The following is a 27,638-nucleotide window of genomic DNA, read 5'->3' as shown; positions in this document are numbered from 1 at the left end:
TATTCACGCTGTAAATGAAAAGTAAAAGTGTTTCACATCAACATTGTGTTATAATGTAGTTTTTATATTTTGTTATTGCATTCTTTAAAAGCCACCATTATACAGGAAATGTCGTCTCTAGAACTGACATTTTTTGGGCTTGGCTTTGGTCTATAATCCTCCCTACTTTTGAGATCTCATGTTTGGTAAATATGTAATGGGGCAGTACCCTTTTTCTGTTATAGGTCAATAAAGACCTTGTATAATGATATTCTAAATGTAATAAAGTTATAGGTTAAAACTATGGCTGTTATAAGTTATCCATGTTAACCTCTTTTTCTCTTTCCCAGGATGAGTGAGCGATACGCGCAGATCGGAAGTAAAGGGGCTCTACTTGTAATGGTGCTTGTGATCATTGTCTGGGAGATGACCGTACCAACAGAAGGAGCTACAGGTGAGTACATTAACACTTGGTTTTCATCTTGGTCATGAGTCATTGCGTTTACATGCACTTTAAAAACACGATTATAATAAGGTTAAGGGCATACCCCGGTTTCTTAAACACCATATAAACACCATACCAAGGGTAAAATCAGAGTTCTCATACCCCGGTTAACAGACCTAGAGAACTCCTTCAGTTCCCTGATTATTCACGCATGTAAACAGCATTCTCGGATTATTATTGGGTTTCTTGTCTGCGCATACTCCCCACTCCGCGGCAGTGGCTTTTGACCCGGAAATAAAATAGTCCAGGAAGAAACGGCGGCAAAAACAGGTGAAAAAAACCAAGGGAGGATTTCACATGACAACAGGTAGCTTCTCAAGTATACCACTGGACTGTCTGTCTGTATACAGATCAAATCAAACACTTGTTTCTTATCTAAACAAATGCACATTCCAATGAGGAATTTTAACAAAAGATTAAAACCGTCAATTGTCTTTATGCAATTTGTGCTAGTCCCCACAAACTGTTTCCAAATCTGTTGTTGTACCTGTTGGTTGAGAAGCATTATTAGCATATCATCTGACAGACTACCTTGATCCTAGTGTGAGCAGCTCAGTTCATGTGTTATATTTGGATGTTTTATCTGATTGATTTTGGCAGTGTTGTCTGTGTCCAAAGCTTAATATATCTTTTCCACTGTGCCATGATAGACCTCCACTGTTCACAAACTATGAAACGCACACCAATGAGTCACACTATTCTATCCTGCACCACACGTGTATTAGTCTGCAACTGAATGCTAAAGCCGCTGTCACAGTCTCATGCTGAACCGCCCTGACAACTGCCTACCTTTTAAGAGTGTTTCCAAAAAAAGCTGAGCGTTTTAAGAGCTGCCCCTGCCACCAGGCGCTTACCGGCAGAACTTGAGAATAGTGAATAAATGTTTCTCCCCTGCCGCAAGTGGTATGAAAGCCCCTTAACTGAGAATCTGATAACGGATATTTGTCTGATGAAGTTGGCAGCATCTGGAGACAATGACTCTAATCTACACACACACACACACACACACACACACACACACACACACACACACACACACACACACACACACACACACATGTAAAATTGCACGACAAGAGGGAGATAATAGACCAGACGCCTAAACTACCGCTGCAGATCAGGAGCTGGCTGCGGAGCACTGCATGTCCTGTCTGAACAGCCCAGTTTAGGCTGAAAGGAAGCGGGTAGCGCTCCCCAGAACTTCCTAGTGATTCCGCCTTCTGTCTCAATGCAGTGTGATGCTGCCAAAATAGGGCAAGATGCGAAAGCTAGATCGAAATAAGGTCTCTACATATATTAAGCGGAATCAATGTCCGGTCTAATCAGTACCAATGTTTTCACGTACCAAGTTTATCGACCGAAAAAAGTCACTCTGGCTACGGGTCTCATAAATTATTGAGACTTATGCCTTGTCAATAAAATCACTTTTACATATACCAGATCCAGATCCATATAAACCAAAGTAGCTCGATAGCAAAAATTAATGAGCTTTCCATCAAACCAACCATTTTCAAAGAAATATTTTTTAAGAGGTATTCCAGTGATATAGTATTGCGCTTAAATAATGTTATGGGAATCACATCACAACAGACAAATAAAAATAATGGTCAAAAACCGATGTAGCAGAGCCTGAGATGTGGTGACTTTTAGTCCCTAGTGTGAGTCAAGCTCCAAAATTTTGCATCCTGTTTCCCATAACGCAACTCAATAGATCAACTCTTATTGTCCCCAAAGGGGAAATTTGTTTACACGGAGTGTGCATTATTTGTGCTTCCAGAACAAAGATAAATTTCACAGTGCATACTCTCCATCACTACATAAAAAAACAAAAACAAATACACAGCGCATTATTGTGCTGCTATGGCACCTGTGGCTGTGTCTTTGCAGCGCAGTATGCAACATAGTCATGTTTTTTTGTGTTTTTTGGTGTCATTGTCTGGTAAACGTGTTCATCTGTCAAGCTACACATGCCGATTTTGACAAAGGCTTACTATACCTTTAAAAATATATTCTCTAAGCCCAGCCTTTAGAAATCCCTCACGACATCATTAAGGGTAATTTCTTATGCTTGACAAAGTCCCTCCAGAGCCAGAGAAGACGAACGACTGTTGGCACAGTAGGAATCAAACTCTTTATGACAAGTAAATTGATTTGTAAAATAGTAGTCTCCTTATATATCACAGTAGATATGGGAAGCTGGCAAGCTTTGAATGGCATGAATCAAACGAGGTGTACTGCTGTTGATAGAACAAGAAAAACATGGAAGTATCAGAATTCTGATGACAGCCAAAGACCATTAAAAGCTTAGCTGCAGGAAATGAATCTTTTTCTGACACAAAATCACCCAAAAAAAGTAAAACCCCCTGCTCCTCTCTTTCAATAAAGAAAAGCAAATCAAGGAAAATACATTTTGGCTCAGTCAGTTGTGCCAGTCCCATCACGGTGGCCCGGAGAGGCTCAAAATAAAGTCAAAGGTCTCCTCCGCGTCTAGACAAAAACGACTTCACTCTGTCAAGCTCGTTGAGTCTCCTGTTCACTCAGCTCTGTAGGAACCGAGTGGACTTGCGGAGCCTTCTTTTATTTGCTCATAGTGTGAAGCCTCAACTCTCCAACCAAAATAGAATGCCCCACTGCAAGGAGAGACGCAGGCCAAAGTGTCACAGTGGCTTCCACTTATCACGTGATGTGTACAGAGAGGAATTTCTCACCTCGCGGCATCACAGATAAAATGTCACACTAGTAAATAGGGGAGTAATTGGATTGAAACAGCTAATTTGGAGGTATGAGTCAAACACCTCTCCCCCTGCCTCATTAAAAGTGTTGTTGAGTCGTCACTAGTAAACCCACGGAGATCAATTATGGCAACTCGGCAACATTATAAGTAGAGGCCAACCCACGTTTCATCACTGGGAGTCCCACTGAAAATACACAGCCCCAGGTAATTGGTGGGGTGCAAGCAGTGCTGCTACCGGACATGATATCTATTTGTGAGCATGATAGAATCACACATACCTCTTGTCTCTTTGTTAACCAATTAGATTGGAGTGCAGCGCTTTGATGTGCATAGCTTTGACTGGCAACAATCCCCCACTCAAGGCGCTCATCATTTCAGCAGGAAGTGGATCAGAATAATCTTGCACGCTTTCAATTTCTCTCTGATAGCCACCACAGCCCCCCTAATTTCCCCTGGGTGTTATTTCTGTTGCTGTAAACCTGTTATCATTCAAGGGATGAAATGAACACACATCCAAAATGTAACACAAGAAGAAGAAGAAGAAGACGAAGAAGAAAAAAAACGTATCCTAGTCCCTGACAAGCAGTGCAAATTTAGTTCATTTCAGTAAGGAACCAAGTTCTGAACCATGTTCTGATGCACATACATGTATGAGCTTTAACTGTCTCAAATAACCGGTTTGTGTCAGTAAAGATGGGATCATATTTGTACAGTACACACTAAACATGCTCTTCTATTCTCTGATAGTTTTGTTAATTCAGTTTACTTTCTTCACAGGTGTAATAAAAAAGACGGTTTGCTTTGCCAATCCTGTTCTATGTTTACAACACAAACTCAAAGGGATACTTGGCCCATTTTAATCCAGGTTTGTGTCATGGCCACGGTGGGGAATGATGCCAAACATATAATTTTGCGTCATTTGGCGAATTCCGATCTCCGTTCCTTAGGGACTTTTGGCCACTGATACAGGTCAAACCCCGTTTAGCTGACAGGGTTCGTACACCTTTTCCAAGGTCAAATTCAAGGACTGTCAAGGTCCATTTCCACACTTTTCCAGCACCTTACAGCTGTGGTAAATTATATATTTCTACAAATACAAACATAAAAAAACCCTTATTTTACTTTTTTCTCATGATAAAAGAGATGGTATTATGCTATAAAAAAATAAAAAAATTGTGCTTTGCAATAAGTGAAGAAATTAAATTAAATTATATTCCTATTCTATAGCTATTTGTTGCTAAAGAAATGCGGCTACGATTTCAAGCATTTTCAAACCTTGAAAACACAACGTTAAAATTCACACATTTTTAGGGATTTCAAGCACCTGTATGAACCTTGATCTGAACACAATGCCCGCATTGCCATGACACAGACCTGCATTAAAATGGGTAGAAGGTGTCTGTGGTCATTCTGTTTGCCTTTGTGCTTGTCCATGATTGACCAGAAGGCAGGCAGAGCAGAGAGAGGATCAGGTCAGACAGGATCTAGTCCCAGGATAGCTTGGCTTACAAGTTGTGGAGACATCTGATTTAGTTTTTTTAATAGAATCTATTGGAATTGATCCACAGAGTAAGCTGCTTGCTTGTGCTTTTACATCCAACATGTTCTTCTTCTCCTTTCTGTTTATTTTACTCTTATGAAGAAAAAAACCCCATAACCAAAGCAGTAGGATATTTATCACATTTCCTACTACTGTGATATAGAGTAGCTACACACTCTGCAGGCCGGTAGCCAAGATAAGCTCAGTTCAGACTAACTTTTCACAACACGACGAAACCGTTTCAAAACCGTGGCAGAGGAAAGTTGCAGCGGTGTGAACTGACCTGTCTCATCTGGACTTAAACCGGCTGATGTTGTCACCTGCAGTTCAAGTCAAATCATCAGCAGCTGGTTTTAGAACAGAAGACACGTCGTCTTTTTCGACAGCCAATAAAGTCTTAGCAAAGTCCGCTGGTCAAGTCACTGACACAGCTGATTGAAATGGCAGATATCTATGAGGAGCGTGTGAAAGATAGAGAGAGAGACAGGGTCGAGTGAGCAATACAATCAATAAGGCTGTAATCAAGAACAAAGCAGTGAATAAGGGAAATAAAACGGTAATTTCACTGTCCTCATTTAAATTTCATAACACTACAAATTATATTCAGCTACGAAAAAAAGCCTGAAAAGTTAGAGGTTAGTACGAAGTACAGAGGGGCGTTGCTATGGAGATGATACACCATCTTGCCTTGTCTCAGTGGTGAGAACGGGCAGGTTTCGTTACAGACCTGCACGTTGCAAGTATTTGCAAGTTTCAATGTGTCTCGTTGCAAATCTTTGGTCTGAACTGGGCTTTAGGCAACAAGCCGAAATGGCCTATTCCAGTTTGGTAAAAGAAAAGCAGTATAATGGAAAGACTAGGAATGCTAAAGAAATGACTGCAACTGACACAGTCGCTGGGCAAAGTTTTGACTTGTCAATTTGTGAGCCGTACAATCACATCAGTCACATAAAAATCAACTTTACGTCATCGGAAACATACAGCAGCCTTCAGATTTTATAGTGTCGAGAGTTTACATTCTGACCTTCAAATTGTGCTGGTGTGATCCCTGCAGACACATTACAGCCTTGGATTTCAGTGTCCACAATGAGAAACCACTTAGCAAGAATCAAAGCATGCAGGTTGCTAAGGGGAACTTGAACCTGAGTGGAATTAAATATATTTGATGGTTCACACTCTGTATTTTTAGACAAGTAGCACTCAGATGCTATAGGTGTAGTTTCAGTTTGCAGTATGTCTTAAGACATATGACCTCCGTGTCTGACTTATTTTTTTGTCTTGTGTTATATGCATCAAAGATTGTTGCTTGCTCTGCACCTTTGACTTGAACTTTGTAATAAAAATGATTTATATAATGCATGAGAAGCATTTTTCTAAGAAAGGGAAATACCGCTTGCACCCTTGAGAGAGCAGTAACTAACAGCCGGAGACACTACAGGATCCCCCGTGTTCCAACATTGCAGTCAATCCACATGCTCAGTATTTTACATCAAGTTTGGCTCCCTGAATCTGATTTGTAATTGTGACTAAAAATGGCTCCTCATTTTTCACTCTTCTAAACTGCTACCAACAAAGTAACAAACTGTTTATGGGGAAAAGCTGGTCATCACTATGAACATAACAATTATAAACCTCATTAAGTAGGTTTGTACAGAGGGAATTACACAGGGATGTCATCGTCAAAGATAATTTCGCTTTATGAGAGCTGGCATTTTTGGCAACACACAACACTGTGTTTAAAGCAAAGTTACAAAAATGACATTATCGTCCACAACAGCTTCATGAATGATAAAAAGTAGCCTATTCTTGGCATTATTTGCAATTTTCACCTGTATCTCCAGAGACAACATATAAAAAGCAGAGTCATTTCAATACTGCAAGGAGAGAAATGGCCCATCACTTCTGGCTGAAAGCAACTTTGGTTCAAAGGATTCACTGAAAGGAACAAAAGCCTGCTAACACCAATACTGTCTGACACTTAGCATCAAGTGTTGGGAGTTCATGTTGTACAAGGGCCCAGCCTTTCCTTTCTGAAGTCTTTGCTGGTTGCCTGGCAACCTCACAGTGATGTGTCGCGTTACAAATGAGATATAACGTGTTTAGTGATGTTTTGTGAGTATTATTGAGTTTTAGACATAGATATTGATGCGTAGGTGGATTTCATAACTTCAGACAGAGCCCGTCAAGCGCTTTCTCCCTCTCAGTCTTTATGCTAAGACGAGGTAACTGGCTTCATATTTAAATAGAGTGGGGGTGGTATCAATCTATTCATATACCCCTTTGTCAGAGAGTGAAAAGGCGGATTCCCCAAAGTGTCAACTGCTGCTTTAAATTTAAACGGCTTAATTTTTTCAGCAAATTCAATTGATTTCAATGGAGTCACTTAGAAGTAAATCGGCACAAAGTTCAACATTGGTGAACATTGATAGGCCTTTCAGAAATCCGCTTGCTCTGTTTGTGACCAATGTAGCTAGCTTGCTAAATTACAGTCAGCCACTAGCTCAAAGAGATATTTTGGCTGACAAGGGATATCATTTTCCAGGCTAACTAACGTGGTAGATGTTGATCTAACATGTGCCTTTTACCTGAGGGCCTTGCTCTGTCTGATGCAAGTTTGACGTGAGGATGTTTGAATATCTCTGTTTCGGTAACATTGTGGGAACAGGTTGACTCACCTGTAGCTTCTATTCTGGGCTCTGTACCATCCAAGCTCCCACAACAGCTACTTCCTGGTTGATCCAATACGGAAATTCTCAAATCTGCAGCTCTTGGGGTGTTCAATAGGACTAGTTTGCACAATAGAGCAGTTTCTCATTGACCCCCATGTTATATAGGCCGTTTTCACAGCATAATTAAACCTATTTAAGGCCTGGTACAAACAAAAACGTTCTTGTCTGTATGTTTAGGTCATGTCTCCATGACAACACTGAGAAGGGTGAATATTTTTTTTACCAGGGTAGTTTTGAATAATTAGGGGCGGGGCCTCTTGAGTGACCGCTAGCCTCTGGCCCTCACTTCTTCTCGGAGGCTAGTTTAAGGATTACCATCATTAGCATGCTAACTACATAATCTCGATCTGGACTGCGGTCATTCGTGTGGTGGTGTTACTATAGGTGACAAGATGGTTTGCTCTTTGATCAACTGTACCAACAGATGGTTTAGGACCACACCGTGTTAACGTTAGCTCTGTTGTGCTAATTAAATAGCCGCACTTGCGCTACCTTGTGATTGACAGGTTGAGTCGAACTTTGGCTGTTTTGCAGTTTGTTTTGATTTTGTGTTAACTGTAACATTTTGGTCGTCTAAAAAAAATTGTGTTTGGTTGCACATTGCTAACCAAGCTAACAAGATAACATTAGCTAGCTTGGTTAGCAATTTTAGCAACCAAACACTGAACTTAATTTTTTAGCCAATGTTAGCTAGCTAGAATAGTGTTAGCCTTTAAGGCTATACTTCACAGATTGTCAACCAGCCACGTGTCACTGCAGCACGGGCAGTAGCCTACATGCAGATGAACAGCACCAGCAGCCGGAGATCCCAACTTACCTGCCAGCAAAAGTCAGGGACAGTGCGCATCAGTTTGTTGAAAATCACCATTTTCCATCTACTACGTTTAGTTTAGCGCCTATAAAACGACACTTAGAGTCACTATCCAAAAAAACTAGATGTTGACGGCGAACTGCCAAACTTAAGGCTTTGAAACAAGTGGTAGCTACTGTACGTCCACGTCTTTTATACATTGATGCAACACTTTTTTATGCTCTGATTAGTCATGAAACAGGTGTTTCTTCTTGTCAAGATGTTTGATGCTTTGACTCACCGGACGTGGGTTTCTGAAAGCTTACGCATCTGATGCATACAGAGCGTCACACACAATCTGTTGATGAGTGTCATCACAACAGAAACATCGGGCCTTTCAACTCAGGAGAACTACCAAAGGATTAGTTGAGTTGCAGCACACCATGTGTGGAGCGAATCCAGGGGAATAGTTTCAACCTCTGCACACGTGATGCTCATTGTGAGAAGTGGTGGGAGCATGTTAAGCACCTGGCTGCTCACTATGTGTAAGACGTTTTTTAAAGTCAGTCATCGTCCTGTTGTCTCCAGCAGGTTTTACCCAGATTGTAGACAATTACGCTTTTTATACCCTTATTCATTTTGTTTTTATACCCTGTGATATCTTACTTTTCAAGTCCCCGTTATTTTTTGAAATAATCTCTTTACTCTGCAAAGGCTTAATTTTCGTCCTTTTACCTCAAGCAAAGCAATGAAACAAGACAAGGATTTAGTTTGCAACTGGTTGCATAAAAGTTTAAATGGAAATTTCCTTTTGTTGCCCCTTTTCCTCTAAAACTGTGAAATCAAGTCAAAACAAAGCTGTAATAAACATCCATTAAGCCAATGTCTCTGATGCAGAATCACCCCTGTTTGTCTAATATGTAATCTGAATATGTTAAAAATCTGCTTTTTCCACATGATCTTTATTTGGAATATCAATCAACCGACAGTGTCATAAATGATGAAGAATGACACATAGTATCTCCACCCCCCTGTCATACTTCATACATTTGAACTGATACCCCAGATTTTACTTCTTTGTTTGCAGAATAAATAACTTATTACATGAAAATGACTTATCTGGAGTACTTGAATTGCAGTTTAGAGATGGTTATAGAGAAAAAAGTCATTCAATTCCAAACTAAAATGCAGTTAAGAAAACAAAAGACAGATAAAAGGAAAACCCAATCTCAAAAAATTGTTCATATTAGTAGAAATTGTGATAAATAGAATATTTGATGTTGAAAATAATCATGCAAGGACACTAAATTGACAGTAGAATGATCAGTGGTTTGGAAAAAGTTCAGTTGAGGCAAGGTTAGTGTTTGGTGATGAAGTTAAGCTGTTTTTTTATCATGCTGGCAGCTCTGTGAGACATTGATGCATTCAGCTAAATGCTAACATGCTGATGTTTAGCAGATATCATTTTTATCCTGTTCACCATTTTAGTCTATGAACCAAAGAGTTGGTCGACCCAATGAAGGCATTACCCTAAAAGTCAGGTGATGGACAGTTATTTCATCCTGAAGGGTGCATACTGTAAATGTGTGTAGCACGCTTTATGGAAATTCATCCAAGATGTGATACATATCACTCAAAACCACACATGTCATCATCATTGTGGTCCTAAAAGAAAGTCAGTATGACACATTCTCTATCTGGGAATCATTAATGTCTGTACAAAATGTAAGTGCAATCCAAAATAGTACAGAAATTTCAGGACCAACGTATAGTATAGTGCCATCCAAAGAGCCACGTTGGTAACAGGACAAACATAATCTGTTAGCTGAAAACAAAGCCAACACCATCTCAAATAAATCTTTGAAATTAGCACAAATTATGATGTATAATATTTGAGATGGACAAGAATTATGACTTGATTTACAGCTAATAGAGACAAGCAAATTTTTGGCCATTTTCAGAAAAGTGGTTCAGTTAAGGCAACTAAAAACATGAAAACAAAGGTTAGTGTTAAGAGTTAAGATAATTAAAAATAACTGTGGTCTTGATTCAGGCCACGTAAAACACATGTCTAAAGCTTAGGAAAAGTAAATGCCCTTCACAAGTTTTAAGTGACCAAAACATTTCTTTATTTCTTCATGCATGGATACCATTCAGTTTGGGCATTTTGCGGGGGAAGACAGGAAACACTGTGACAGAAGGGAACAATATGCAACAAGTCGCCAGCCAAAATCCAGCCTGGTTGCCACAAAAAAATGTTGGCATAGTACATTTGTGTAAACCACAGAAAAATGAAAAAAAAAACATTTCTGGCACTCTCTGGCATCTGCATGACAAGCACCAGGCTTTCTACTGAGCAGGTGCTCCTGAGGTTCGGTGATGTGGTATAACAAGCCTCACACTGATGGTTGAGTCATAAACACACCAGACTTTGACATCTGAGACCGCATTTCATATCGGGTTTCATGCCATAGTGAAACTTTATGACATAATATATGTACTTATTCTAACCCAAACCACAATCTTTTCCCAACTCTGACCATGTTTTTTTTTTTTAAGCCTTCACCTAACATCAGTGTTGGGAAGATTACTTTGTAAATGTTATTGGTTACAATTACAAGTTACCCTCTTGAAATTGTAATAGTAGTGTAACTATTTCAATTATTCTATCAAAGCAATGTAACTATTTACATTTGTTTACCTTTTGATTACTTCTCCAAACTTTCTTCCTACTTCTTCCCTCCTAGAGGAAAGAAACTGAATAATTTATTTCCCCTATTCACGTGCACTCATTCCATGTCAGCTCAGTGTAAAGGTGTTTACTGTGTTTTACTTTTATTTACGGCCACGCTCATTTCTCTCCTCTTCTCCTTTAGAAACTCTCTGCACACTGCACCATACCTTGGTGTTATGTCTGGAGATGCATTGACTTAAACCAAGTAAGAGTGGAGGAGCTATTTGTAACACAAATTCTACGCAAATATTGGTCTGTGCTATGACTAAATGATCGCAGTAACACCCGTATGGTGTAGAGCTCCCCCCTAAACCAAACATTGTTTGCAGTTGCAGAAAGCTACGTAACATTAGATGTGTGTTAAGGTTGGACATGCTTGGATGCTTCGACAACATCTTGACAGCAGGCGAACATTATTTACATTGCACAATTATATTTGCGCCCTTATATGATAGCTGCACGTAATGTTATTTATACTTCCAGCTCTGGAATGTGTTTTTAACTGACATAGTCACAACTGTGTCACCGCTCAGACTATGCTCCAGAGGAAAAAGAAATGGGTGGCGCTGGTGCAACTCTAAACATGGCAGGAGAACCAATCAGTAGCATCAGAATAGTATCAAATATTTGTTTGTGGAGGGAAACAGAAAAAGGAGGAATTGTCATGAATAATTCCATAAGTAACTGTAATTGAATTACACACACACATTTTGTAATTAAATAATGTTATGATGAATAATGGGCTACACGGTGGTGTAGTGGTTAGCACTGTCGCCTCACAGCAAGAAGGTTACAGGTTGAAGATGAATGAATGAATAATAATAATAATAACAAACAATAACCTACTTTTTAGGGGTATCAGTGGTTTGCAGAAACATACAGTGCCAATGTTTTTTTCCCCTGAGTTACAAAATGAGGCTCAGGATGTTGTGATTCCGTTATATATGTTTCTAAACCACCAGGCCACTGGGGCGTCCCTCAATCATGTTGTTTAAAATTCATGTTATCATGCATGTCTAATAAAACTTTGAAAGACAAAAATCTGTGTCCAGGGCCAGACGGATCGTCTCTGCCACCGCGGCAGTGGAGCAGATTTAAAACTGGTTTGCAGAACAGGACTGATTCCCGAGTGAAAAGCTTTTCTCTGTATCTGCTGGCAGGGAATGTTGAGAAGGAATCCAAGTGAAACTCCAAATCCAGTCAGAAAAACCACAGCCTCTCAGTGTGAAGCATGTCCTTTAGAGAGATCCTGGCAGTACTTCTCTTACATCTAAAGCAGCTCTGCTCGCTGTGTGTCTGCCTTTCATATCTTTTCTTGTTAAGGCCAGAGCATGAGTAAGCATCCCACTAATTCTGGGAGACTACCTGTATTATTTTTGCATGTGGGGACAGATGAGGGGGAATTGTTAGAGCCCATCCAAAGTTAGGTGCATGATCAAAATAGAAGTTCCCTTTCCTGTCTGTCTTTTTGCTCACTGTTCACTTATACAGTATTTTATAGCAGCAGCCATCAGTGAACTGTTTGATGCCATGCAATCCCAGACAGAAGGTAAGCCAAAAGGTGTAGGAGGAGATGCTAGGAATATTAGACTCCCACTTAATGTTAATGTAAATGCGGTGTTTTCTGAGTTCTACATGAAAAAAACAGGTTCATCTCTGAGGTATAGTGATGTTCAACAGGTGCAAAACATCTGTCTCAGATTTAGTATCATTCAGACTCAACAGAGCAGCTGACCCCCATCACTGTTAGTCTCAGTAGTTGATGGTTACAGCAGCTGGAAAGTGCTGCTGTCCACCGATATACCACGCTCAAGTGAAAATGTAATTAAGTGGGTTTAGTTGAGCCCCGTCAGTACAGACAGTTAGGACCAGTTTCACGCAGTCTTTTCAGATTTACTGTTTACCGCAGCAGTAGTAGTGAGTATCTCAGCAGAAGGACAGCTCAAGAAAATGTCACATGCAATTAAAAGAGAATGGAGCAGTTCAGGCTCTAAATAATTCAGACAATGGAGCGTGATCTGGAAATTGGCTCCAAATTCTGCAGCGCTGCACTTTCCCCGACACATATCTGAATTTTTTCATCTAGTACTTGAGTTATTATTTATTTAAAGGCACATTTTTTTTTTCATAAAATACACTGATCAGGATGAAAATACTGTTCCTGATGATGTCTGCAAAGCCTCATCCTGTGATTGGTTACTGCCACTACAGTGCTTAAAGCTGCTGCTAGTACTAAATAGTCTTAAAGGGACATTCTACCTATTTTACATATGCAGACGGATTCACTTGTCATACGGAGTACTACTCCGCTTGTAGAAAACAGTACAGTGACTTTTGGGGCTTTGCAGGGAGCTCTCTAAAGTCTAAAATAACCCTGATGATGTCATCAGGTGCTTAAGGGTACTGTGGCGTTTTATTGTGAACAAACAAAAGGTATGTTTACATTGCGTGTTCCTTACTGGAATGTATTATGTGGACTCATTTTCTTATGATCATTAGAAAGTCATTTTTAAGTATATTTCAAACGCATAATTTTTTTGGATCCATGTTTACAGGATAGCAGTCATTTTCTTCCTTGTGTCCTTGAAACGATTGACAAGACAGTAAAGAAGTGCTATTGAGCAGTGTTTTAATGAGAGCCTGGTTGATAGTGATCAATAACTCCACAGGGTATACCTTTAAAACTCCAAATGTATGATAGAAAACCTGCGTTACGACTTCAGGGCGTCGGGTTTTAAAGGTGTTTCCAGATGCAGTTGCATTATGGGATGTTTAGGTTCCAGTGTTTTTGGAGCTTGACATATTCTGTGAGAGGTTTGAAACAGGGATAAAAGCAAAAATCTGTGGGACACACTATGTTCAGGTCCTTGTAATAAGCCTGAGTAAATAGGTAATACGGGTCGTATAAGTCCTTGTACTATTAACATTATTATGTGTTTATAGCCTTACATAAGTGTTATTAATGGCATCATGAACATGTTTATTGTTAGATTATAAGACCTTTTTAAGCACTAATAAGAAGCACATCATTATGCATTCATGAGCAGTTACCTATGCACTTATAACAGTTAACTAAGTTTCTAAAGCAGAAGAAAGCCTTGTTAGTAGGGGTGAGACAAAAAATATCCATACGGCAATCTATTGTGTTACTTTCTCCACTATCGATACACTGGCAAGAGAGAAATGTGTTTTTTAAATAAATGTTTTGCACACACCAATAAATGCATAATAAAGGATGCATTAACCCTATCAAGGCAAGGCTCCCACTTTAGATAACTATTAATAAATGCATAATAATGAATCGCTTAGGAGGGCTTATAAATGCATTATAATATAACGCTAAACGTGTAAATAATGCTATTATTAATACTTAACTAACCTACTACCTAACTAACAGCTTATTACAAGTATCTAATAAAGCGTAACCGTCATGGGGATATCATCAGAGTAATGTTCACCTGCGCTTGGGTAGTACAATAGTATAGCAGAAAGCCTTGGTTACACAGTGGCAGTGTATGAATGAAAACGCACTTTCAAAAACTTTAAGCCACTCACACATAATTATGCTTTCAAAAGAATAAAGCACATAAAGAGAGGGGAATTGAACCCTCTGTAATAAAGGCCTCCTATTAAGGAAATTGGTAGTCTGCTCTCCCTGGTAATTTTTTCATTATTGGGACAGATGAGACGGATGCAGAGCAGACAATAGAGAGATATTCTTATGGGACTCAATCCAAGGCCAGCAGATGAGGGTAATTGCACCACCGCTGGACTGAATCTCACTGATTATTCCATCTTTCTTGTTGTTTCTCCAGCAGCGCACCATGTTCGAACAGGCACCTGCGAGGTGGTGGCTTTGCATCGCTGCTGCAACAAGAACAAAATCGAGGAGCGGTCGCAAACTGTGAAGTGCTCCTGCTTTCCCGGGCAAGTGGCCGGCACCACCAGAGCCGCCCCTTCGTGTGTAGATGGTACGCTCTGGCTAAATATTTCATGGGCCATGTTCTTTTCTTTCTTTTTTGCTGATGCTCCTTTTTTCAAATCTTGAAGATGAGTTTGGCTGTGTTTCAGCACACACCAACTCATTTAAGTGTAATTTCTTCTAGGATGCTGTCAGGGGGAAACATAGAATAAAGCAGTCTGACTGAGATCCTTTTAAACCTCACAGTTTGTTTTAGCAGATTACATCTACATGGGAACATTATTTATTTTCATAATTACATGTTGGATGAACATATCCTAATAAGGAAAAAAGTGATTTCTATAACCGCACCATACATCAGACACACATATCTTTTTATGCAATATGAGGAAGGGAATGGTGATAACTGCATATAATAATTACACCAATTTAATTTATGAATTTGAATATATAAATCTTACCTTCAAATATTTCAATGCTAGGGTTTTCTAATTAATCTGTTGATTATTTTCTCAGTTGTTCGTCCTACGGACGGATTAATGTTTGCTCGCCCAGCTAAAAGGCCCTGCTAGGTGGAATGCGGTGGAATTGAAAGTGGTACAAAAGAGATAGTCTTGCAAACACTAGAGTGCACGCACAGCCCATTTACTTACATTCACATGCTTTCAGTCATTGAACCAGAACAAGGACACCTAGGTGTATACACATATCAGTGAATCAAGCATCAGCGTCATCATTTTATAAAGAAAAATAATATTGAATTAAATCAAACTCAAGCCCAAAGGTCAAAGTGTCTCAAGACAATTGATCCAAAGTATTTCTCTAACTTTTGTTAATGTTCATGCCCAACCAAGTGTCCATTATCAGAAATGATTGGATGATAGAGCGGTGCCTCTGGTTGAATTCCTGATTATGGACACCGGAAAGACCATTAACCGGCTTATACCACGGTCACTTGCCAAAGAAAAACTAATTTTTTTGAGTTTCTCAAACATTTCCAACCTGTGGGTTTAACTAATACCTCGATCAATTATTCCCATCCCATATGTTACTAATGCAATAACCAGAAAGCTAATTCTAACGGCAGTAGCTCAGTCCATAGGTGACTCGGCTGGGAACCGTAGGGTCCTGTTTGTGCATGTGTGTATTTCGGGCCTGTCTGTGTGTAACCTGAATAATAACAGAGTGAAAAAATTGAATTTCCCCTTGCGGGATTAATGAAGTAATAATTCTTCTATTCTTCTTCTTCTAATGTTATGCTAGCAAGATTCAAAGTCAATAACAGTGCATATGGTTGAAAAACAGTAAATGTAATTTGACAGTATGTTTAACAACCAGACAAACTAGCTATCCAGCCATGTCACTGCCCCCACAATTGATATCACAATTTTCATGAAAAAATGATGCACCGTGTGTAACGTTACTGTAGGATGCAGCCCGAAGTATGGGATAAGGGAATGATGTTACATGATGAACCGGAAATTGACCCAATTCTAACAAGAAATACTCTAGCCGAACTCTCCCTTTAACAAAAGGGTAAGCTAACGTTACACCCTCAAGAGATGTCTTATTAACGTACATTCCAGTGAGAAAATCACCCCCTAGATTAATGATGATACTTTTTTCACATTTTCTTATTTTTGTTTTGTTGCCCCTATCATCAGAAGACTAAAACTAAAGTGCCAAAATTGAAACTGTTTCATGCTCAGCTCTAAATTTTGCACACATTTAATATGATTTTTTTTATGTGTGAGAACATAATCTTTGTTTATATTTGAAGTTCACATCCTGAACATTATGAGTATGAAATGAAGTGTCTCCTCAAGTAGCAATCAAATCCTCATAGCTGTGTCTCAACAAGTCATGTCACATTTTGACAGCTGTCTCAGGTGAATGATGTAAGCTTTTCTTTTTGCCTGCCAGCACTCACTAAATCTATTTTGACTACCTTAAACACACTGTTGAGAGCCTTTTCATAGATATGAAAAAAGATGAGACTCCAGCCATCTAGGGGAAAACCTTCAGCTGCAGCGAGTTGTCTCCATAAAAGAGCACATTAAGCTTCTGATACTCCATTGTACAAGACATCATTTAAATTTGGCATATTACAGAGGTCATTATCTACGTCCCACATTCCCCTCCACCAGCATTAGTGTTCTTTCCTGGCGAAAAGAACTGTTATTATAATCCACAAATAACACAGGAGCTTCACTCTGGTAAATTGCGCAGAATAGATGCTTTATGACATGAGGGAATCAATTTTGGTCCACACAGCCATGGTTATCGCAGCAGTGTGGTGTAAAATGTGCTTCAGGTCAACTGCAAGCAGATGGTGGTTGTGTAACAGCAGCTATTAAAAAGCCACAAAGGTTTCTCATGAAATGAAATGGGAGTATTGATAACCCAACATACATTAAGTGTATGGGATACGTTTCACTTAACAGTTAATGATGCTTTAAAAACGAGGGCAGCTTAGACTGAAACATCTGCGAGCAAAAAATTGTATTTATTATATTTATTGTAGCTGTAGCTTTGACCTTGAGCTCATATTCATTAATGATCAGTATTGTTTTGTGCACCTTTTATAAAAATAAAACGGCTGAGCTGGACTTAGGTCTGAGCTGCATGATAAATCAACTGATCTTTTTTTTTTTAAACTGTTAAAAAATCAAGGCATTTATCTTTTAATCAGAAGTTAAATGCCTTAATGGCAATTATGTGCCAGAATGAAAGATCATAGTGTGAGTGTTAAGGCTGAGTTTGGAGGATGGCCAAAGCAGTCAGTTCTGGCAAGAGTGTGACATTAGCTGGCAGATCAAACAGCATACAGTTAGTTGAAGTGGTTGTTTAGTTTAAAATTGGAAACCAAACATGGTAGCTCTGGCTGGCATGTTACCACACAAATGTTCTTTAGCAAAGCTAGTTTGAGTTATCCACAGTCAATGGTGTTAAAGTTCAAATAGTTTGAACTTTAAAAGTAGAGGCTCTGTGCATACTGTAGATATGGAAGAATTTTAAGTGGTCACATGATGGGACCAGTTGCCAGTAACTCGAGGTAGTTATTGGTCCCAACCATACTATTCAGTATATAAAGATGGATAGCTTGACAGTGATGCCAAAACACCTTGATCGCCCCCTGGTGGCTGGCTGCCGTAAGGTCATAAATGGGTCAAACATGGGCCCAACTAAAAAAACAATATACATGTCAAGTCATTTTTTTGTTAAATGGCACATTGTCGCTTTTACACAAACAAGACACAATGTGTTAATTATTGAGTTTTAAAGGCGTTGGTAAGTGTGTTTTTTTTCCTTTGGAAAGAGCCAGGCTAGCTGTTTTTACCAACCTCCAATCTTTATGCTAAACTAAGCTAATTTATTTACATCAGATTAAAAAAAAAAATCCATCCAGTCCAGCTGATGGGTTTTAATGTTGATCTGAAATAAAATGACGGGCAAGACGGGAAACTTCTGCCATGATGATTCTGCTTAGAAAGCTATGCTCCCTCTACAGGACATGCTACCGTATCAAGGTACTTTTTTTTCTTTTTTTAGAAACTTAAGTTTGCAGATATTTTCTGTAGCTACCTGTCTGAATCCCATAATTTTATTCACGTTTTCTCAGATGTCCGGAGGTTCATTTGTCTCCATATAAAGAGGAGATTATCTCACACAGAGTGGAGCGAATGGTAATCCCTGGTTGTAAAAGAAAGAATAATTAAAAGGTTAAGTGCTGAACATTTTTTTTCCTGAGATCACCCGTGGAGCTTTAAACTGAGGCCAGTGGCTCACAGCTCTAATTTGCAGAAAATGTCAATACTAAAATGTCAAGGAATAGGTCAAACACAATTGGGTCCAGAGTTTAGCCCAAAAAAACACGCTTTTCAGACCAAAGTGAAGCAGCCACTTCATCTGAGTCAGGGGTCTGACACATTAGCATGCTAAGAGACCCTCTGGGCCATTTACTTAATAGTCAGGCAGTGGGCAGCCTCACATTCAGTCATAGTTGATTAAAAAAAACCTGAATAGCCTCTTTGTAAGGTCCCTGACAGTATTCACTGGGTGCATACAGTCAGATATAACAAGGTTGTGTCAGTCTAATGTAGTGTAGAATCAGATCAGAAAGGAGTGCCAGAAATGGAAGTACTTGCACTGCCTCTACAAATGCTTTCACTGCTGGAGAATTTCTTATTACAATTGGGTCAATATCTGGTTTTGCCCACCCGGTTCTGTCTGTTTCTATAAAGAACTTTTTATTTTTGGCAGTTAGGACAGACAGGAAATGGGGTAAGAGAGAGACATGGAGCCTCAAGACTTTCAGCCTCTTTACATGGGGTGGCTGCTCTAACCATTCAGCCACCGGCTGCCCCCGGTCCTGTCAGTTTACAGTTACAGTAAAGTAATGCTCCTCCCTTTATAATCTTTTAACAACACAACAAGCTAACATCTTATTTACAACACTGACTTATTCCTTTATTAGTGCAATGTATTGTCGTGTTGTAAATTATGATCAGGCCAACATCATGCTCAACCCTAATTAAACCTGCATAGTTACTGACGAGCCCGACCCAAACCTCAACCACAAGCAGTTTTGGGCCAAAGCCTAATTAAAAACCTGAAAAACCTTTCCCATAAAAAAAACAAAACAAACAAAAAAAAGGAAACCCTGCGCAAATCCCAACCGGATTCATACCCACAGGAATTTGGAGAAATTCAAGGCTGAGCTGGCCTGAATGAAAGCTCTAGTGTGAAGGCTTACAGAGAACGTAAATGTATCCTAAAGAGTTTTGGGAATAATTCCTCTTTGACCTCCTCTTTACCAGCCTCGATAGTGGAGCAGAAGTGGTGGTGTCAGATGCATCCGTGCCTTGACGGGGAGGAATGCAAAGTTCTTCCTGATCTGAAGGGCTGGAGCTGTGCTACAGGGAACAAGATCAAAACCACCAAGGTGAGCGTAAGAAACAGTTTCACGATACCATGATAAAAACTTGTTGAATCTGAACTCTCTCAATGAAGCTCTTCAAAGTCAACCGGCTGTGGCTTCTGTAACAGCCATCTGCCCTGCCTTTACCTAAAAACAGCTAATGTTTGCAGTGTGCTTGGACCCCCGGGGACCTGTAATCAATGGGTTGCCATGTCTCCTTAGCACTTTCAGGCCACTTTGAGCACCCAAACTGGCCAATTACTCACTCCAATTACCTGCTTTTAACATTGTAACATGATGCTAGTATCCTTCACTGTGTTATGACGACCCGTAGACTTCAGTCCTGCCTCTCTCCATGTACTTAATTATTTAAACTGCCCACACCACACCTGTCGGGAGCCTGGAGCCTGGAGCCTGGGGCTATTGATTCAGGGACTTGTCGGGACCTCAAAACTGGATATACATATACGTACATACGGTATATATACGGTAGAGAGAGAGAGAGAGAGAGAGAGAGAGAGAGAGAGAGAGAGAGAGAGAGAGAGAGAGAGAGAGAGAGAGAGAGAGGGAGAGAGAGAGAGAAAGAGAGAGAGAGAGAGAGGATTTTGGCCCTAAAGTATAAAAGTTGAACATATATTTTCTTTTCTTGTCTTCTTTAACATGGACGCCTGGAAAGATTTCTGCGGACAAAGACCAGCTTTGGTAACGTCAGATGCTTCACAGTGGAGTCCAGGTAATAAACCCCTTTGATTGTTTATTATATTTGAATGTTTTACATTGTAATCCGAACTTCCAAAAAAAAAATACAGATAGAAAAAAATACAGAACTCTACAAAATAGTGTCCCTTCACAATTTCATGTAAACATGCAAATGGTATTATTAACTACATTTCTCAGTTGTGTGATTACACCTGAGATGGAGAAGAGCGAGAAGAGGTGTACGATCAACAACAACCTGTTCAAAGCATCAGCATTACTCAGCGAATTTATCTCGCCCATCTTTGAACTCAGCTAGAGAAACACGTTCCTTAAGTTTCACATCTTTCTGCATGCTGCTTGAAGCAGCAGGGGGGTCGCGCTTTCTTCTTTACCTCTGCAGGGCTTTTGGGGAAACAGCACAACATAATCCCGGAACTCCCAGCTATACAGACCTCTATCGCTCTGCATCATTCATGCATTCATACACACCAGAAACACCTTGATAATTCAGTGTAAAGAAAGCAGTAACTGGCGACTGGAAACCCCAGGGCACAGCGGGGGGATACAGGCTTTCAAATCTCAGAGTGATGAACAGTGTCTGCCGAATTAAAATCTGTACTTTACAGCCCCCAAATGGCAGCGAGCGGTAACAGTGTTATTTGGACCTGTAAACACAGAAATCCTGGAAGGCAAGAAGAAAGAGGGAGCATCCAACCTCTCTGCACATTTTTCATGACATTCCAACATCAATCTTTTATAATTTCCTTTCATAGTATTGTGGCACACATTTAAGACTCACTTTGATCACTTAAATGGATCAAAAGAAAGTCCTAATGAAAAGAAAATCATAAAAACTAAGGTCTCGTCTGACATTCCTCACTTTAAATGTAAATAACAATGAGGAGGGGGACAAAACAAAGAAAGACAAAACTAAATACAATCTTACGATGAATCCAGGGCCGTAAAGTGGTGGGGGCGAGGCCCCTTCCCTAATTCCAAACCCCCTATTTCTGGGGTCCTTGCTCGGATAACTCCGATTTTCAAACTCAGCCTTCAATTTGAACTACACACCTGTAACATTTTGTGACTGCATCTTGCAAACATGTACAATAATTATATTTAATATTTGTAAATTTATATGTGAAAAAACAACAACATTGATTTCTCTGTTATATGTTTTTGATAAATTCTCTCTATCTATCCACATAGCATTTTGTGTGCATTTTTCTGAGCTGCAGTGAGGAGAGAGCGCTGCCTAGAGAAATGCATCTTTTTTCCTGACCCCTCTTCCTTTTGGTCGTGTGGCCGCTCCAATCCCTTCTAGTCACAAATCTTGTTGTTAGCCATGTAACCACCTAGCTAACATAAATGTGGTTGTCACAGAAACAAATCCCATGGGCAGTGCTTCGGGGCTCCCTGCCAGTGCCTTTCTGTCAGTAAAAACACTATGTATACCCCCCCTTTTTTTTTCCGCCAACAGAATCGCCATTAGGGTTCTATCATTACGTGAGACATTGCATAGGGATTGAGTTGCTGAAATATATGAAGGTAATAAATATAAGTAAATATACAGTCCTGCCTTTCAACACTATGACTGAAAATACCGTTTGCCTTGTGTCTGTAACAGATGAACTGCAGGTTTTCATAGTAACAGTTGAGCCTGACAAATTTATACTGAATGTTTTCTCCAATTATCCTATCTTTAGCCTTGATGCTAATCGACTAAACTCCTATGCTACCATTCAAATGAACGCATCTTTCCTTTGAATTTACCTCCAGAACAGTCACTATACGTTTTGATTTCTGGCCAGAATTACCTTGTAGCTCTGACTTCTTTGATTCTTTGAGTAAAGGTGAATGTGCAGTGTCCCTCCTTTCTGTTTCTTTTACACATGGATTCTCACTTTAAAATATTGCCTAGTGCAGCTTTAAAATAGCCATACTATGAAAATCTCAGCCCCGGTAGTTACAACACAAAACATATTGCTGAGGACACTGCGGTGTGCCAATTACACGGCTGAATTACACAAACACAAGCCCATGCACCTGCTGTGTTAAATCTTTCAGCCAACCTTACTTCAGGCACTAAATGGAAATGAATCCTTTGCCAGTTAAATTAGCACTTGTCAGCCACCAATTAAACGAATGCAACAGCCACTGAAGACTTAGTTTTCCTCAGTATTTTTAGCATTTTTTTCAGACAGTCAGTGATCTACTGTTAATAAATTTCCCCCTCCTCCTGAAGTGAGACACAGTGTGGATTCAGCTCAGAAGACATTTTCTCCTCCGAGAAGAAGGAGCTTCGCTTTGTCTTTTCAGCGTGGAATTATCTTCAAATTAGTACCACATTAATCACAGTGACAGCTGAGAATGTAAATGACTCTGTAAAGAGAAGAATTTATTATAGCCTGAGACCGGCAATGTGCTGCGACAACCTTAATTTATGGAAACTCTTTACCCTGTGTATCATATGATTATGCAGGTTTTCTTGTAAAGTGACGGCCTGATGGGTTTGGGATTGTTTTGCTTTTCTGCATAATTGAAGATGATTTATATGACACTGTGCAGTGCGGCGCTGCTACTATGGCCTGTTCTGTGTCAAACGACCAATTTGTGAATTAATTCTAACCGGGCTGTCAGAGCTGTCTGTTTCCTATCAAAAGTTCAGCATCGATAATGGAGCCTTACAAGTTCTGCGACGGCTTCCCTCAGTCCGTCAAACCTGTGCAGTGGCTGACAGACGGTTGAAATCGATAGCGGACGTCGTTATGAAGGCTGTTATGTTATGTTCCACGAGAGTCTTTCCCAGAATGTACTTTTTTGGAGGAGCAGAGGAGCTGCCAGTCAGCCACGGGGCTTCATGACAGGCAATTTAATCTCAAGGAGAGTGGAGGTCTTCAGAGTATCTGACAGCATCAAACTAGGAGAGATAGATCCTCAGTGTGGGGCACAAACCCAACTCACCAGCATCCCTCATCCTTTATACTGCATAACTGTCTAACTGATAGATCGATGTGCTGCTACATGAAGCCAATATAAGTATTTTAGGAGGTCCTGGAGTGATATTGAATGTGAAAGAATTACACAACTTGACCTTTACCCTTGTCTGTCTTTCATCCTGTCAGAATGACTGCACTGCATAGTGTGACCTGCGTAGATGGTATGAGGAGGCTGATTTATGATGCTTTTGAAGAAGCTGATGATGTTGTCAGTCTTGATTTTTTTTAACCAACATTTTTCATCAGTTTTCAGTTGGCCAAGATGATGTTTTCCCCCTGTTGGCATTTCAACTAATGGTGAAATCTGTCAGATCAACTTCACACACACAACATATGTAATATGGAGATTGTCAATGTATTTTCAAAACTGTCAGTTTGGAGTTTGTTTCATTCAACTCTTCTAAAGTACTGTATATAGCCGCTAGAGGCCACTGACTGGGGTTTTAGACCATATTATTATTGTTTATGATTTATGTCTCACAGTGGCAAACTGCAAGAATGAAAATGCTTCAATGTTTTATAATGCATCGGATTTTCTAACAGCTTTGCCAACATCTTTGACATGTCATTCAGTGTGGGCCGGGTATCGGCAGACTTATTTGCTAATGTTGCAAATAATATATTGCAAATGCAAAGGCCCTTACACACTGGGAGTGTTTTTTTTTCATGCTATTAATTTTACACATCAATATATTTTTTTTTTTCGAACTGTTGCTTACCAATCATGATAAAGTGGCGATTTGTGTCGATTTCCTGAGATTTCCCAGAGCGATATACAGGCAGGAAGATTAAAAAACAACACACATGTTCTGTAGGCCTATTCAGGATAGGATATGTTCCTCCTTTCATCCCCGATAAAGGCAGTGCATACCAGATCCACTCTTTCCATTCTTCCCTTTCAAAATAAGAGCATTTACTGCATAACTTATGAGTCGATCTGGCAGGCCAAGCGCATCACCGGTATGAATATTCATGTTGTTTATTCATCACGCCCCCAGTGTATAAAAGCCTTTAGTCTGGAACCTTATTTTTGATTTCCAAAGGGCGTTATCCACGTTTTTTAGGTCAAGGACCCCTTAGCCGGGGAGAGACAAAGCAGGGACCCTACTACAGATGTTACATTTAATTGAGTTGCATATTAAGTTGGGCAGCTAGGGAGGCCTAAAGCTGTATGTTGCATACAATACAAAGATATTGTAATAATCATTATTAACATAATGATATAGTTTTACATCATATGTTAATGCTAAACATATATTATGAATGCACATTGAATCCTCCAGCTCAATTGTATCTGTGCATGGCTACCTTGCCTTTAAGCAAGTAAGCCTATCATCAAGGTTTTGTAAATTCATTTATTATTCATTTTTCACTGATTTATCTTTGCTAATAATATGTTGCATACATATTAATGGTTATTTTTAGACATATTAAAAAAATATATAATATTTGAAAAGATTATCAAAAAATTTGGCAACCCTCCTGCAGTAACTCTGAGGACCCCCTGGGGATCCCAGACCCCTGTTGAAGATCTCTTGTGTGGAGCAAAATGCCTCTGGATGCGATTACAGATAGACCTACAACGTATCAGAGCAAAGAAAGGACATAGCGATGAGCGACACATGCAAATTGGGGGGCTTTGTCCATAATGAAGCAGGAAAGAATATGGAGGCTTATCACAAACTTTCACAAATTACAGCTAAACAGTACACTAAAATGTGTTTCTGAAAACATTTAAAATGAGAAATAGGCAATACAGTAACATAAGCTTGATTCATATTTGATCAGCGTGGCCTAGTTTGTCAGTTTGATGTGAATCACCAGCTACGTTAGAAACTAACTACATTCTAGCATGACGCTTCTCTGTCAGTCATCGTCTTTAAACACATGAGAGAAACTATTGTCATTCGTCTGTTAGATCTCAAGCTGCTGGAAATCTGTCTGAACGGGAGAGGGACCAGACGCACCTGCCAGAGCAAATGACACATGAGCTTGGCAGGTTTGTTTGGTTTCCAGTCAAGAAGACATATATAATATATCATAACGTGATAATGATTTGAAGGATCATGGAAACACACTAAAATATATTCAGTGTTGCTTGTGGGAGGTGACTTTCTTATGCTATGTTCAGCCTGGGAAGAAAAACGGAAAACGCTCTGCTTGATCATATTTGGATCATATTTGGAACATCGCGCCAAACGTGCCAATAACGTCATCCACACGATATTGATGAGAACCCGCCCATATAAACATTTTTCACCCGCTGTTTACTTTCTCTAATCAACCCTGGCTGAGATTACCACAGTTGCTGCATTGTACCTGTTGTGGAAGTCCGAGATATATCTCCTCCATTGTTGAGGAGTAGTGCTTCTGCCAGTGGCGGAATCGCAACACTAGAACCCCCTCCTCCCTTCTGATTGGCTGATGCGCCACAACGTCACACGGTACGGCTGAAAGTTCAATATTTTCAACTCGCCCGTTGGAGGCGATGGCGTCGCGAGTTACAAGAGTAAAGCGCGTCCATCTTGAAATTGTGTCTGTAGATTGACTTTGAATGTGTAGCTCAGCTGAATAAACTCATAAATATGTAATCCCGCTGCTTCTATTGCGTCCATCGCTTCCGGTTTAAATGCAGATTTAGACGAAGATTTGGTGGTTTGATGGTTCTGATTTTCATTTAACACATTGTTTTTTTCTTTCACAGGTGAACCAACAGTTCTGGTCTAGTCGGATCATCAAAAGAGAAGTAATGCAAAGGACTTTTCTGTAAATAGAGACTTCCTTTCTCCTGGACTGCAATTCATCTTTGTAAAACTCTGAATGCTTCTTCTTGAACTCTATGGACATCAAGCACTGATCATTCAGCAATTTTTCCGAAGGACTCCATAGGATTAGCCTCACCGGATGACAAGATTTTATTCTCTAACATTGTACTGCTTGTAGTGGAATACAATGGTTAACTCTGCCTATGTGTTGATGTCTAGAGTAAGATGTCCTTTACATGGGATTTCCATCGCGAAGTTGACCAGGATGAACAGCAGGACAGTTTATTGTAAGCATTGCAGATATTAAATACAAAATGTGATTTCGTTTTATCAGTCGGTTGTGGCTTTCTTCTTTAACAACATGTAATTTCAAAGGTTCAGATAAAGATGAAAATATGTGGCTGAGCAGCAGATATTCTGGGGTGATTTTCAAAGAAAGACTGTACACAACCACATCCATCAATCATTCACACTGTGTGCCATAACACAGGAAAGGAAATTCAATTTCAAACTCAGCATAAAACCTACTACACATTATGAGGACTGCTGAACTGAACCGGTGCTGTAAAAGGTATAAACTGATCAAACCTACCAGCTGGTAACTGACAGAAAGTTGGATCCAATCGTGGTTTATTTTTCCTTTGAAAATCACTCTCCCATTTTCCTGCAGCTTCTGCCAGATTTGTTTTTGTACCACAGCTCTGGAGTTCAGATCGTGGACAACAGCAGTGTAAATTAAACACGCAGCATCTGGTCACAGGCTGTGTGACGACAACAACGTTCCCAAAACTTTCTTTTCAACTAGTTACTCAAGTATGATTTGCTGATTTACCTTTCAGCAGGTATCGCCGACACTTCCTTTGTCTGTGTAAGTGACCTCAGTAATAAACTATGGTTGTGTATCTAAAGCCTTGTGTCTTTTAAGCATCTGTATGTAAACAAAGACTCATATTTTGGCTCTAGGGGCGGCATTGCCTGTTGGTCCAACACTTTGGTCCAACATCAACGACTTTCGTGATCCCCATCATTTCTCCTCTAGCACCACCCTGACGTCTGCATTTGTGGTTTTGAGCGAAATATCTCACTAACTATTGGATGGATTGCAATGATATTTGCTATAGACATTCATTCCCCCCCTCATGATAGCACGCTCATAATGACTGATGTACAGCCCTACAGAGCTGCTAGCATGGCTGTAGGTCAACTCAGAAATCAGTTGAAAAATCCAAGGGCTACTCCACCAATGCAATGTTTAAGATGTGGTTTGGGTTACCAGTTTAGTTAGTTTTTAGTAATTCCTGATTCCCTTGTTTTGCTGAAA

The 27,638-nt window shown here is 39.8% G+C and overlaps 1 protein-coding gene across 1 annotated transcript; it reads left to right on the top strand.

Moving 5' to 3' along the window:
* Window positions 1-330: 330 nt before the first annotated feature.
* LOC310962437 (chemokine-like protein TAFA-2) lies at window positions 331-26,368 on the top strand (the record flags this gene model as incomplete). The annotated part of the gene is made up of 5 exons (XM_083934906.1): window positions 331-433; window positions 14,827-14,982; window positions 19,754-19,878; window positions 20,531-20,587; window positions 26,257-26,368. 4 exons carry the CDS (start codon window positions 331-333, stop codon window positions 20,558-20,560), a joined length of 414 nt encoding a protein of 137 aa, XP_083791032.1. The 3' UTR covers window positions 20,561-20,587; window positions 26,257-26,368.
* Window positions 26,369-27,638: the final 1,270 nt, after the last annotated feature.

The sequence above is a fragment of the Echiichthys vipera genome, assembly GCF_963691815.1.
Source record: "Echiichthys vipera genome assembly, chromosome: 20".
Classification (NCBI taxonomy): domain Eukaryota; kingdom Metazoa; phylum Chordata; class Actinopteri; order Perciformes; family Trachinidae; genus Echiichthys; species Echiichthys vipera.
The sequence above is the reverse complement of the archived record's forward strand: the minus strand, read 5'-3'. Positions and strand labels throughout refer to the sequence as shown.